The 15,303-nt window shown below is 36.6% G+C and overlaps 1 protein-coding gene across 2 annotated transcripts in view; it reads left to right on the plus strand.

The window, feature by feature from the left end:
- Nucleotides 1-15,303, plus strand: part of piezo1 (piezo-type mechanosensitive ion channel component 1) — a 96,205-nt gene that overhangs the window by 63,850 nt on the left and 17,052 nt on the right. Inside the window, exons 7-24 of one of the 2 annotated variants that reach the window (XM_052560402.1) lie at nt 337-550; nt 5,826-6,000; nt 6,381-6,485; nt 7,777-7,867; nt 7,952-8,046; nt 8,154-8,414; nt 9,132-9,237; nt 10,078-10,259; nt 10,356-10,504; nt 10,860-11,018; nt 11,218-11,324; nt 11,458-11,621; nt 11,693-11,737; nt 11,815-11,991; nt 12,889-13,014; nt 13,515-13,715; nt 13,880-14,084; nt 14,646-14,750. In XM_052560402.1, coding sequence (XP_052416362.1) covers nt 337-550; nt 5,826-6,000; nt 6,381-6,485; nt 7,777-7,867; nt 7,952-8,046; nt 8,154-8,414; nt 9,132-9,237; nt 10,078-10,259; nt 10,356-10,504; nt 10,860-11,018; nt 11,218-11,324; nt 11,458-11,621; nt 11,693-11,737; nt 11,815-11,991; nt 12,889-13,014; nt 13,515-13,715; nt 13,880-14,084; nt 14,646-14,750 — 2,667 coding nt within the window. The remainder of the gene's footprint in view (nt 1-336; nt 551-5,825; nt 6,001-6,380; nt 6,486-7,776; nt 7,868-7,951; nt 8,047-8,153; nt 8,415-9,131; nt 9,238-10,077; nt 10,260-10,355; nt 10,505-10,859; nt 11,019-11,217; nt 11,325-11,457; nt 11,622-11,692; nt 11,738-11,814; nt 11,992-12,888; nt 13,015-13,514; nt 13,716-13,879; nt 14,085-14,645; nt 14,751-15,303) is intronic. The other variant, XM_052560403.1, reaches the window with a different exon arrangement.

A 15,303-nucleotide genomic window follows, 5' to 3' on the forward strand; every position in this document is an offset into this window, starting at 1 on the left:
ACTCATTACTTCATGCCATTTCATAGTCTAAACAGTGTGTTTACACGCAACATTTCAACGAAAAGTGCACTTCAAAAAGAATTGTAAAATGTTCAACTATTGTGGCTTTCCTTATAACATTTCATTTGGGGCACAAGTTATGTTTAGTAAAACTCTGCTAATGCATCTCTTGTGGCAAAATAACTAGTTTTATATTCTGAATTAGGTTCTGATGCATTTCAGAGCACCTTGTTAGGTAAAGCTTTCGAAAACAGAAGCACTTGTGTAGAGAATGTTTCAGGTCTAATATTAAAGTGTATGTGAATTGGATTTGAATTCATCTCTTTTTCTTTCCAGGAATCACTTTACCCTCTGCGTTCTCTGCCTTTTACTTCCTTCTCTTCATTGGAGTGTGCACGTGGTGGGCTTGCCACTTTCCCATCAGCCATCTTGGATTTAATGCATTGTGCGTGATGGTGGCTTTCTTCACAGGGGGACACCTGGTGTGTCTTTACCTGTATCAGAGCTCATTTGCACAAGACATGTTCTCCCCAGCGGGCCTGTGGGCCAGGTATAGTTGTCCATTACTCTCAATTCCCTTCACATTCACTGTACTGTACATTCAGTACATCTGTAACATTGTGGCATCATTTTCACTGTTCTGTTATTGTAAAATCGCTCTGATTTGTTGAAGTAGTGTGTGTGCCTAGTTCAACATCCTTATTTTTCCTGGAACAACATTCCTGTAAACCAAAGAGGCTGGTTACCTTGATTTTTAGAAGTAGGACAACATTTGCACCATTTCCTGGATCAACATCTTTTGTTGGTTCTAGGGCAACATCACTATCAAACAGTATGGTTTGAGTTAGGGTAAAGCATAAGGCTGGGTTTGGAGCCATCAAGTTAATGGTTTTGGTTGAGGTTAAGATATTGTTTTCTTCACAGGAATGTTATTTCAGGACCAACAAAAGAATGTTGATCCAGGAGCATGTTCTACCAGTTACAGTGACCATTATTGGTGGATTGTGGCGGTATTATGATACAGTGATGGCATTCACTTTTAATACCTTGGTACTTTGACTTTGTATCATGATAATCTAAAATGGCCACATTCGTATAACATTGGAATTGCATTGCTCTCCAGTTTACTTCAAACAATATGGAAAGATGAGAGAGGTTTCCCCAGTAAGAATATTAACATCTTTTATATATGCGTTTAACATGTACAGAATGATGATGCATCAGCCAGTGTGCTATTGACAGAAAATATAGAAACATCTTTTCGATTTAGTGATCGAAGCACCAATGCAAAATTTATCTTTTTTGCAAAAAGCCCCTCTGGGTAAACCTACACTACACTACAGATAAAGGATTGTTATATATAATTCTAGTATTTGTATAGTTTTTAACATGTGATCAGTGTTAAATTCTAAAGGAATTAGAGCAATATATTAAAATTGTGTTATGAGAATTGTTGAACAACCGTTCTATGACTTTTACACAGGCATATGAATATGTACATATGAAACTGACCATATTTTAATTGAACACGTCATAGTATAATAACAGTATAAATTACATTTATATATATATATTAGTGCTGTCAAAATTAGCGCGTTAACGCATTCGATTAATTTGAAATATTTAGCGCGTAAAAAAAAATTACGCAATTAACGCGGTTGCAGTTTTTTTTTATTTCCGGTTGTGGCCTATGTGTGTTCAACGTGCAAAGAAATATGGATAAGACCAAGGAAGGACTTTTAGACGGAAAGTTTCAGTATAAAACTCGGATTACTCTTCAGTCTGCCACAAGAAACATTACTCTTCATTTAGTCTGCCACAAGAAACAGCAACATTAAAATCATGAACTCAAATGTCATTGTTTAAAAAAAAACAAAAAAAACAATGACTGTTGTAACAGTGCGTAAATCATACCTTTCTGTAACGCTAACGTTAATAAGCTTAAACGAAAATAACGAAATAATTGTGTAGCGGAGTATTTTTTGTACACAGTGCCGCGAACTGTCAATCACTCCTGTGCGCGTGCATCACTGTCCTCCTCGCAGCTGCAGCAACTTGCGCTCTCTCTCTTCATCAAGCTTTAAAACAAAAAGGGGACAAAAATATCATATTGTCTTTGTGCATAGGCTATAGATTAATTAGATAAATGAATATCTAAATTTGTGCCTTGCCGTCTACGGTATTTTTTTAGAACTTAGAAAAAAGATGCTGCAGCCAATGAGACTCAACCTCCGAAGACAGTATTTAATGTTTATCAGAAAATAAATACTCAACATTTTGCTTTAGTATAATTTTCCGGACAATTAGGGCCAGATTCGGAGTCGGGACAACAGTTTAGATTTCGGGACTGTCCCGAATTTTTCTTCCTGAAAGAGCTGTATTACTTCATTAGCTTGAGTCTGACCTGCAGTGATAGGATTCAAAATTGGTGAGGTATTAGTCAGCGAATCATCTGATTCTGGTCTTGTTCTTGCAGTATTCAGAGTCTGAAGCCAAGAAAACATATTAAGTGTTGTTGTTAACTGTATTTGATTTTTAACTGAACCGAGCGTTGTGTACACTCACAACGAGTTTCACACACCTTCTCCGGCCACGTTGAGTTGTTGACACTTAACAGTGGGAAAAGCGACACATGCGCTATTCACTTGTATAACTTAAGGGTGAATGGGTAATGTAGTTTCTGCTCTGGGTGGGATGAATTAGGAAGCTTGCATTGTGAAGGGCGCTCTGAAATTCGGCAGTGCAGGTAAAAGATTAAAACCTCTATTAAAACAGATGTCCAAATAAGCGTACCGGTACGCTAAAAGCACTGGCAATGACTATACTTTGGAATTTTTTTGCAGTCCACTTAGAATTCAACATGGAAATCATTTTTGTTTTTTATTGGCATTGATTGTTTTGAAATTCAAATGGCACTTACATGCCTGTGTTTTTATTTCTGTAATAAATATGGCTTTCAAGCCAACAGTTAATTTGGAGGATATTGATGGTTTATTGCAGGTATGTTGTTTACATGAGAAAATCTGTGTTACAAGTTAAACAAAAATTCCAATAAACAATCATATTTGAATTTAAATAGTTTCTTTGTATTGAGTTTACATTAATTATTAACATTTTACATTTACATATCCAAAAAGTTTCAGGGCCCTATTTTAACGATCTGAAACGCAAGTGTCAAAGCGCGAAGCGTAAGTAACTTTGTGGGCGGGTGTCGGCGCTGTTGCTATTTTCCCGGCGGGATAAATGGCTCTTGCGCCCGGCGCAAATCTAAAATGGGTTGGTCTGAAGTAGCTTCATTATTCATAGGTGTGGTTTGGGCGTAACGTGAAATAAACCAATCAGGGCGTCATCCAACATTCCCTTTAAAAGCAGGTGCGCAAGTTCCATTATGGATTGCTATTATTATGGCGTATTTACCAGGTGCACGCCAGGAGCGGTTCACAGCCGAGGAGACTGATGTTCTTGTAAGAGCAGTGAAAGACAGAGAAGTTGTGTTGTATGGGGATGGGAGAAACCCACCCAAAATACACCACAATGATTTCCGTCATCTCATGTGTTAATATTTTTTTTAGTGTAACAATTTATGATTTGCAAAAATAACTGTTGCATCTGTGTAGATTACATGAGCAAAGTGTATGTGCGTTGTGCACGCTATACATTATGGTCAAGCATGCGCCCTTAAAATAGCATAATGAACAACGCGCAACGCACCACTGACTTTAGACTAGGTTTTTTCTGGTCAGTGGCGCAATTGTTTAATGGAACAGCAAAATAGCACCAGGGATTGTTTGCGCCGGAACACGCCTCCTTTTTTGCGCTGAACCGCCCAGGGAGCGCAAGTTCATTCACTAGTTTAGCGACGTGGTTCTGTGGAGGGAAAAGCCCGCTTTGGGAGGGTGCAAAATAGGAATGACATATGCGTCGGTGTACAAAGTCAATTGCGCTGGGTGCAAGATAGAGCCCTCAGTCTTTTAATTGCGATTAATCGCGATTAATTTTAAAAATTTTTGCGATTTAATTAGTTCATTTTTTTTAATCGATTGACAGCACTAATATATATATATATATATATATATATATATATATATATATATATATATATATATATATACATACATACTTTCAGTCAGCAACAAAAAAAGGTCCAAACAAGCAGTATTTATTCAAAATAGAAACCTTTTGTAAAAATATAATTACATATACAAATTCTTTCAAAGAATAAAAGATGTACTGAAAAACCTTCCATTTTAACTTCTATTTTAAGATTATTTCAGGATTATTTGATGAATAAAAAGTCTTAACAAAATAAATTGAATAAATTCTGAATTATTGAATAATAAGCCCATAAATTATATATTTACATAAAAAAAAAAAAAAAATCATGCCAGCAAGGTACATCTGTCAAGTGTTATTTCAGTATCATTGACTTATAATTTATCAGTTTTATTTCAGTTAATGTTTATATTTATTTATCAGTAATCTTAAAGTTATTGCTCATATATAAATAGCATTACTTGCATTCCAAATAGGATTTCAAGTTTCTTATCTTAATCTACTGTTGTTTGTCCATATATTTTTAAATGAGCAGTCTGGCCTGTTGAGGTTCTGTGTTCTTGTTTGTTCAGAATCATCACATGGGGTTGTGTTAAGGCAGGGCATAATGTAAATGCGAGAGTTATTGCTGAACTAAAATAGAGCCTCAGGCTGGGGAGGTGAAGGTGGTGTGTCCTGCCAGCCTTGCATAACCCACTGAAAAGCAACACTGAGACCTAAGCCTTAGATATCTGGAGAATGACACCCACACTTACTGGCCGTAAAACCTGGCTTGGTGAGGTTGCCAGCTCTGTGTGTTTTTCCAGACACACAAATCACTGCTAACCTCTGTGCTGTTGCAGATAACTGTCACAGCTGTCACAGTGAGATAAAACCAAATTCTGCTATACATCATTGTCCTAAGCATGTCACATACAATATGTCTCATGCACACTGCTGTCAGATTAAGACTATTAGTGTGAGCACAGGCAAGCATCACTATTACTATTGTAATGCACATAAATTTGAACTAACATAAGCCTGTATGCAGCACGTTTATTATCAATTATTATTGGTGCTTAATTGTTAATAATGATACTAATTACTGTATAATAAATGTTGAAAACAGGTTTTAAAGAGAAATATTTTTGAACATTATTAATGTATGTAACTTTTGATAAATTCAATGCAATTTTGTTGAGTATTTTTTTTGTATAATTTACACACACACGCACACACACACACACATATATATATTTTTTTATTTTTTTATCTTCCCCCAAACTTTTGAATTGTAGTGTATAATGGTTTTCAACTAATTTCAGCAGTTGATAAAAAATGATCATGTTTCACAATATTACAGTTTTTACAATATTTTTGATCAAATTAATGCAGCTTTGGTGAGCATAAGACTTTCAGAAGTCCTGCCTGCTAAATAAAAGAGCCAGTAACCAATTGGTGGTGTACCAACCTGAATTATATGCTTTTTTTAACACCATAAGGGACAAACATTTAAGTTAATTTTATATTTTGTTGCTAATTTGAAATGTCATTTAAATGTTAGTTTGACAAGGAGTATTTGCGATTCTGGTATGTCCCCATTCAAGTAGATAGGAGTTTTTTTTTTGCATGCCTGAAATAGTTGCTAGTAAGCATTGTAAATATGGCCACAGAGTAAACTAACTTTCCTTGAAAGAGATTTGGGCCATTTGTAGTGACCAGAATATCACAGAAAGTCAAAGATTGCATGTTTTTCACTCATGTGTTTTAAATGTGTTTTCTTTTTGCTTCAGACTGTTTGGCCTGAAGGATATAATAAGGCCTGGAAACTGCTCTTCTTTTGACATCAACCTCAACACACAACATGACTGGCCGGTGTACGTCAATCCTGGGATTCTTTTCCTGTTGTACATCTCTGTGACTATAGTGCTGAAAATCAGCAGTCACAGTCTTGGCCACACAGACAAGGTGCTTTCACAAACTCATTTGTTCAACAAAAGGTATAATTCACCCAAAAATTACAATTCTGTCATCGATTCCTTAAGTGAATCAGCAGAATGGTCACATTGTTCGCCAACCACTTGATGTCAAGCTTTAAAATTGACATTATATTTCAATATATATAAAACTGTTAAAACTTTTTTTGGCTGAACTGTCCTTTTAAAAGTACAGTTCTGTCTCCTTGAACATGATGTTACATACAGTAATCTCAGTTATCCACACATTGCATTTGTACCCTTGTAAGCCACTGAATAATATTTGACACATGGTTTGTGTACAGTAATTGTTAGTTTGAGTTAGTTGATGATTCATATATTAACTGATGTAATGTCTTTCTGTTTGTGGAGGCTGATGAGGGTGGAGCAGTTAAAGCGGTACAGGGTGAGGCTGGAGAGGAAGTGGAGCTCAGGCCTTGGGAGGCAACTAGACATAGTAATGAAGATGACACTAAGGTAAGACTTGAATCACTGTGGTTCTTCACAAACTCTGCCTATGAATCTTCTACCGATTCTGCCTACAACACAAAATACACAACTTGAACTGACCAACTTTCACTAAAAATACTTTACAAAAAATATATATATATATCCTGGACGAGCCCCCAATTTGTGTTAAAAACAAGTATATTTATAAGTATAAATAAGTAAGTATAAATAAGTATATTTTTCTTATTAATCGAATAGGAGTATGTTAATCAACTAAAAATATATATAACTATAACAAAATCGTTAAATAGCATGTACATGTCTGTGGCAACGTTTAGTGTTCAGAATGCATGGAAATCTCTGTAAAAAAATGTAGCAGAAAATGTTTGTACAGGAACGCTTAAAATGGAATACACTGCAATGCATTCCAGTGCTGTTTCGTAGAAGTAACATAGGCTGGCCGATTGGTTCAGTTGTGTTAAACTAATGCCAAACTAATTCCACAGCTTTTATGTAATGTGTGAAATAGGGCTGCGATGACAAGAAGTCAATAATAATAATAATAATAATAATAATAAAAACTGTATAAATAATGATCATCAAATTATATTTTAAAGTAGAACATATTTATTTGTATGAATTTAAACAGTTCAGTTCAGTTTATTTATATTTCAGTATTTTTATTATATAAAACGTGTTCTAACATCAATCTATTAATCATGTCATTAAAATGGAGCACATTTGAAATACAGGTCTATAGATGTACATATCTATTCTCTTCCATATATAGATGTACTGTATATTTTTATATGAACCGTAGCTATGATACAATTATTTTCAAATAAGGAGTAGTCACATACATGACTTCATTACAGAAAAGGTAATCAATATATTGATTTCAGAGAGTGATTGTTAAAATGAAAACGAAAATTCTGTCATCATTCCTTCTGTGGAACATAATAGAACATATTTTGAACAATGTTGGCAACCAAACAGTTTTGGTTCCATACAATTTATTGTTTATCCATACAGTGGAACACAATAGGAAGCAAAACTGGTTGGTTACCGGCATTATTCAAAATATCTTCTATGTTTCACAGAGGAAAAAAGTCATACAAGTTTGGACTATCCCTTTATGAGAAGGGAGTGTGTGATCCTGCTGAATATTCTCACCCAACCACCTTGTACCTGATAACACAATGATGTGGAATGAATGTTTCATTAATTAAAGGAATAACAATCAGCTGAAGTACTTATTAAAAAAGTGTCAGATGCAGTCCTTGTGTGAAACAGTTGTTTTTTGGTTTGTTTTGTTTAGCAAACACTTCTCACCACGAGAGAGTCACCTCTGTCTGAATCACAGATGTCTGAAGAACCTGTGAACAGTGGTTCAAGTCAGCATGACATAGGTAGGACAATGTAGATTGTGCATTTACACTTGGAGAGGATGCCAGTTCACCTTTAATCTGAGCTTGTGATGTTTGTTTGTGCAGGGCCCAGTGGAGAGGCTGCAGCCGATAATCCTCTTCGTCTGGTGGGACGAATGATCTTGCATCAAAGTTACATTTGTGCCCTCATAGCCATGATGGTAAAACGGATATTCTCTTCTGTCTATAGATGTAAAGCTTTGTGCTGATTCATTGTTGGAGCAGTAATTTTCACCTGAATAATGTGTTTTTGTTCTTGCCTCTGCAGGTCTGGAGTATAACATACCATAGCTGGCTGACATTTGTGCTGCTGCTGTGGTCATGCTTGATCTGGATGCTGCGGGCACGTCAACGCTTTGCCACAATTTGCTCTCCCTTCATTCTACTGTATGGTTTAGTTCTTTGCTGCCTGCAGTATGTGTGGGCCATGGACCTAGAAACAGAACTGCCCCAGTACATTGGCACCATGAGCCTGCGCCAGCTGGGTTTGGACCGAGCACAGTACCCCTGTTTGCGTTTAGGGGCCATGGTGAGGACAGTGAAGTCCTGGCAAATGTTTTTTTTTTTTTTTTTGTATGACTGCCATTGTTGTGTAATACTAGTTGATATTGGATAATAATCAAGTTGCTATTGAAAAGAAAACATTCTGGGTTAAATAGAAGTTTGCTCAAATAAGTATTTACAGTGTGATATTGATTACCAGGAAAATTCATTTTGATTTGGCGTTTCTTTTCTTTAAACAAAAAAGGAAGTGGAAGTGAAGTGGTTTTGTATGTAGGGCTGTGCTATTAATCACATGCAGCTGTCATGTGCATCTTGTCAGTAAAGTCGGTCAACATTAATATTAATCAACATTATGCCACAAGTGCTGTCAAGCTTGACTTGTATTAAACCTAAAATGTTACTATAATGTAGTGTTTCCCAACACTGTTCCTGGAGGCACACCAACAGTACACATTTTCAAGATCTTACTTCTCAAACAAATCCTTAAATGGATATGTTAGAAAAGGTATAATATGTATTGTTGCTGTGCCTACATAAGTTTGGACGCACTGCTTTTAGAGATGGCTGCCGTAAACCTTAAAATTAGTCAGAAATGTTGATGGGAAAACTTGTTCTGACTTGCTACATCTTTACACAATCCAACCACATGTAAACCACATGATCAGTCATAATTCTTATGATGTTTCATAATACACGGAGCAAAGTGTAAATATTGCTTCACTCTTTTTCTCTTTATTCTCAGCTGCTGTTCACGTTGACATTTTGGCTTTTGCTGAGACAGTCTTTAAAGGACATGTTCAGCAGGAAGAAGAGAATAACTGCACCATTGCAGGAGGTCACCACTGGAGGTGAGCGAGAGCATCAGGAGAGACAATTTTGTTTGCGTTTTGTGCCTTTTTTTTTTTTTTTGATGGATCAAATGTAGAGAGAACAGGAAGTGATGTTGGGCCCGGGAACCAGAGTCAAACTCACATCTACTACATGATAACACTGTCATTTATCTGGAACAAGAGTGCTAACCACAAAGCCAGAATAAATATATTTATTTCTGAATCATTCAGGAAGTTCAGGAAATTAAATCACTGTCTATTACTCATCATTATGAAAACATTTGTAATTCCCCCTCCTCCACTTCATCTATTCTTTCCGTTTTTTGGTTTTCTTGGCAAACATACACTGCCACCAACAATCAATTTAGTTTGAATTTTCCTTTTGTTTTCATTTTGAAAAGCCTGTGGACTTTTGCTGTTTACCTGATGATAAGTGTTTGCTAAACTTTCTGTAATTTATTAGTCGATATGTCATACACAACTTTTACAATTATAATTCTGTCCTTATTTATTGATGCTTATGTTAATCCAAACCTGTATGAAAATCAATATGTATAGAAATCAAAGAGAAAATGTGTAGATAGTTTACTCTACTCTTTTCCAAAAAAAAGGGAGAGAGAGAGAGAGAGAGAGAGAGAGAGAGAGAGAGAGAGAGAGAGAGAGAGAGAGAGACAGTTGAGCAGTTATGACAAAAAAGCACCACTTGAGTACTATAAAATTAGGGTTTTATATACAAAGTCATAAAAACTTTTGCTTTGAGTGGGTAAACTCTTCTTATTTTGTCCTATTTTATTTTTGGGTTTCTCATTTCACCAAAGATAGTGTAGTTTAAGTGTTTTGTTTTTCTTTCTCTTTCAGAGAACACAGGTCGAAATGAGTCGATTTTGAAGGTGTTTGGTGGTCTGGTGATGAGTCTGTACGCTAAGTACTGGATCTACGTGTGTGGTGGCATGTTCATCATGGTCAGCTTTGCAGGAAAGCTTGTAGCCTACAAGATAGTCTACATGCTGCTATTTCTGCTTTGCCTGTGCCTGTATCAGGTACACTTTTACCAGCCCACATACAGTGTGAAACATAATGCTCTTCTCTAAATTTAGTCATAAAACTGAGCAAAAAAAAAACCTCTCTGTCCTTAGGTGTACTATTCTCTCTGGAGGAGGTTGCTGAAGGCCTTCTGGTGGATGGTGGTGGCCTACACCATGGTGGTGCTCATTGCTATATACACCTTTCAATTTGAGGACTTTCCAGGCTATTGGGGAAACTTCACTGGATTCACAGAACAACAGTATGTCCCCTAGTTTAGTGTTTACTATTTGTGAGTGTTTCAGAGGATATAGGAAAAGAAGGACCTTAATGTAATTCCAAACCCATGTTTTTGTGGAACACTAAAGGAGAAGTTTATTTGAATGTTCCTGCTTCCCTTTTTCCATACAATTAAGTGTGGGTCCTTTAAGCTTTAGAAGAGCTGGAAAAAAGCTTCAAAAGGCTGTAGTCACACATACAAATTCTGCATCGTCTTATTTTGTGTTCTATGAAAAGTCGTATGGGCTTGGAATGTTATATGGACGAGTAAGTGAAGTTACAATTTTTATTTTCAGGTACATTACTTGTGATAATTGCACATGGTTCTCCGTCTTTAGGTTGTCTGACATGGGGCTGGAGACGTTTAAACTATCTGAGCTCTTCACCAGTATTGTGATCCCAGGCTTCTTCTTGTTGGCCTGTATTCTACAGCTTCACTACTTCCATAAGCCCTTCATGAAGATCACAGATCTGGAGAATGTCACACCCATCAACAGGCATGAGCACTACCTCTGAACTGAATAAATTCAGTTTTATTTATTAATTTTTTTAATCTGATGCCGATTCCCAGGGTATTTTTTTATTTCTCCATTTAACCAGTCGCATTCTGTGAGAAATATTTGAAAATATTGAAGAGATATTACTTTTTTATTATTTTTATTATATCTGACAGTGCTGTTCTTGATCTCCCCACAGGAAGAGAGGTATAGAGAATCCCGATTTGGTTCGATCCACAGAGGAAGTAAGAGCTGAGGAGGAAGATCTCATTACAGAGCAGGGTGATGATCCATCAGAGGTCGACGGTGAGAGTAATAAATACTGCTTCTGTGCTGGTCAAACTCAATGAAAGGAATTTTAAACTTAATATTGGCCAATACTCATACGGTTGCCAACATACATCCATAATTGTAGTGTGCATTCTTACTCTGTTTTCAGAAGCGATACCCAGCAAGTGGGGACTGGTGATGGACAGACTAATGGTTCTGTCTAGCAAGTTCTCTGACACCTTAACCCATGTCCAAAGTTTCATTTGGAGAGTATTGGAGCTGCACATCATCAAAATTGTGGCTTATTGTGTCGTCTGGGTGGCGCTATTGGAGGTCTGCACACTCTTATATTTAGGTCATTTCATTGTGTCAGTTTCTTAACCTGCGTTTATGTACTTTCTTAGCACACCAGAGAAACAGCCATCTGCTTCCACCTATCTTGTTATGAGGTGATAATATGTCAGTGTTACACACTTCACTTCACTTGTCTTGTATTTACTTTCTTGTGCTCCCCCTTCATTCAAAGCCATCTGCAATGAACTTGGTCTTGGTGGTGCTGTGGAGTTTTGCCATGCCTTACGGCCGTTTCAGAGCAATGGCCTCCTGTCTCTCCACCATCTGGGTTTGTGTCATCATCGTCTGCAAGATGCTGTACCAGCTCAGTGTAGTCAACCCTGCGGAGTACTCCAACAACTGCACTGTGGTAAGACAGGACACCTAAACACACATGCTTTCAAACACACTTTTTTGTTGTTGTTGTTGTAAAGTGCTTTCTAAGGTAAGCATCACTGTTACTATGGCATCTGTCATTTGAACAAATCCTGGACTATTTAACATCACATTTTGAAAATTAAAGTAAAATTAGGATTAAAAAAATGTTATATCCATCTATCCATCCATCCATATATTTGAGACTACTCAGAACAGCATATTATTATGACTTTTGCATGAGAAAGCACTCCCATTTACTTCATAAATGTAAAAATCTAGTTTATATTTACCTAAGTACTTTTAAATACATTCATGCAGCAAATACACACTTCCTCCCACACTTGTACCAGAATTAATAATAGCAACACCGTCTCGCACAAGATTTGTGTGATGCATGCATCTCGGCACCCTGCTGGTCTCATAAACTTAGCACTAATTAAACAAATACCCTGAAGCATGGATGAAGTTGATGTGTTTACTCTTGCATTTTATCAGTGTTTGAAAAAAAGAAAAAAAAAGAAAATTGTTATTCTCCGGTGATTTACAAATGCTTCGGCTATTCCTCAGGCTTGCTGTTTAAAAGACTTATGTTTATCTCCATATAAATGGCCAAGTTTTCCTCTTCTGAGTAATTAGTCTATTCTGCAGACAGGATTTTGCCCTGCAGCCTAAAAGATGTCTAGCAGACTTGAAATGTTCCTTGTATTTCTGGCCAGTTTGTTTCTTTCCATTCAGTAATTGTGGAGTGTCCTAAACAGATTCAACATGATGTAGCTACAAGATGTTATGTTGGTACCTTTCACTTTCAGTGAGGATAGAAAAATAACTTAATGTTGTAAACTTGCTGGTTTAGACCACATTGTTTACCTCTTTTCTCTCTGTATTGTAGCCAATGGTCAATGAAACCAGTCTAGAACCGGATGAAATGCTGAACTCCACCCTGTATAAATCACCTGTGGACCCTGCCAAGTGGTTTGGTGTGAGGAAAGATGCTACTATCCTTGGTTACACCAAGGTGAGATTCACATGAACAAAAGCGAACAAAAATACTTACTCAATTTGATCTGGAAATTTTCACATTATCAGTGTTGTTTTGAAAATCACTATACATTTTTATAGGTATGCTCAAGTCTAAATTGTCTCAGTCTCTAAATGATAAAAAAAGGGAATTAATTGGTCAAACGTTGACCTTAACTTGAAAAAATAAAAATCTTCAAAAAAATTGGGAAAAAAAATTATAAATGTCACGATAATTGGACACACTAAACTTAACATGCAAGGTAATGAGATCAAATGACAACAACTTTGTACACTACATTTTGAGTAGGTAGTACTTTGTAGTGTTCCATACTAAATAAAGCCTGTGAGCTTGGAGACTAGATCTATTATACAAGCTCACAAGAAGTATAGGTATTTTTGTGTCTTTGTTAATATTACACACCGTCATTTGTCTTATATCATATACGGTTACAGTTTTAGTAAGTTGCACACGAGCTCGGTGTTCTGTTCCATTAGGATCATCTGCTGGTTCTCATGCTGCTGGTGTTTGAGGCAACAGTGTACCGCCACCAGATTCATCACTACAGACAACTGCAGTGCTCACCTCCCCCAATTCCAGTCATCTTTCCCCAGACCACCCGAGACACGCTGGACAAGGGTCTCCTTCACTGCATCAAATACCTGCTCGACTACAGCTTCTACAAGTTTGGCCTTGAAGTATGACATCCACCTAAACTAAAAACATCATAAATGCATGCTGTTGGATATATATGTATATGCATGTTACAGAATTGATATATCAAACCATTTCTCAATATTAGTTGTTATAAAAGCACAAATAGTAAATCTAATGTTAACTTGTGCATCACTTTCACCTCTAGATCTGCTTTCTCATGACTGTGAATGTTATTGGCCAGCGTATGAACTTTGTGGTTATTATCCACGGCTGTTGGTTGGTGGCCATCATGGTGCAGCGACGCAGGGCAGCCATTGCGAAGACCTGGTCTAAGTACTGCCTGTTTCTGGTTGTCTTCATGATATACCAGTATGTTCTGTGTGTGGGCATCCCTCCTGCACTCTGTATAGGTGAGTGTACCACTCTATTCAAAACAACAGTGATGTCACTTAACATATCACTTGACATATCACACATTTTTGTGTAAAAGTAAAGGAATATAGAAGTTGCAGCCTTTGTTTTTTGGACATTCACACAAGATGGGACCTTTGTTTAAAAAAAAAAAAAAACGAACAAAAAACCCTTGACAGTACAGTACTCTCACGTTAAGTGACATACAGAGGTTGATTGTAAAAACTGATTGTAAAAGGTCAACTAGCCAGGACTCAAACTCTGGACGTCCAAAATGCAACAACGCTAAATATCAGGTTGTTTTCACAATGCTAAATGTGACTTGAAGGCATTACGATATTGTAAACATTAACATGATGTATGTCTATAAAGCTTTGAAACAATGTATTATGAAAAGCTCTATACAAATATATTGGACTTGACTTTATTTGACCTAAAACGAGTATAAGTCAGCTCAGTTGCCAATTACCACAGATTAATTACAAGAACAGTCTACGCTGCTTAGTATCAGTACTAGATGACCTGACTCTGGTGACCTGATCTGTCTCACATGGCTATAGATTACCCCTGGAGATGGAGAACCTCTGTAACTATCCATTCAGCTCTGGTTAAATGGATCTACTTACCTGACTTCTACACCCTCCCCAACTCTAGGAACCTCATTTGTAAGTGACACCTTCAACTGAACAGCAATACACTGTAATTACTTACCAGTTATCCTATAGTGGCTTCAAAACATATATGGACACTTAAGCCATGTTAAAAAATTTATGACTGTTGTTACATCAGACTGTACGATATCAAACCAAGTGGCACCTGCAAACAAACTCTAAACATTTTCGAAGAACAATGACTTTTCAGTCAACTATCAAGGCTGTTAGTCTTATCTAATACAGTGATGAAAATTGTTATTTTAGGTGGGGCTTAATATATTATTTATTTAACATAAGAGTGAGCACATGTTTGACTGTGTCAGCCGTTTCCTACTATTTTATGTACAATATGTTATGTTGCTTAAAGGGGTCATATGACACGATTTCATGTTTTCCTTTCTCTTTGGAGTGTTAAAATGTGTCCGTGCATAGATTAGATCCGTAAAGTCCCAAAGATTAAAGTCTCAAACCCAGAGAGATATTCTTTCTAAAAGTTTAGACTCAACCACTCCTTCCTAAAACGCTTCATTCAAACACCACAAATCTATGCCACTGTGTTGGAAGA

This window comes from Carassius gibelio, chromosome B7 (genome assembly GCF_023724105.1).
Source record: "Carassius gibelio isolate Cgi1373 ecotype wild population from Czech Republic chromosome B7, carGib1.2-hapl.c, whole genome shotgun sequence".
In the NCBI taxonomy this organism is placed as follows: Eukaryota; Metazoa; Chordata; class Actinopteri; order Cypriniformes; family Cyprinidae; genus Carassius; species Carassius gibelio.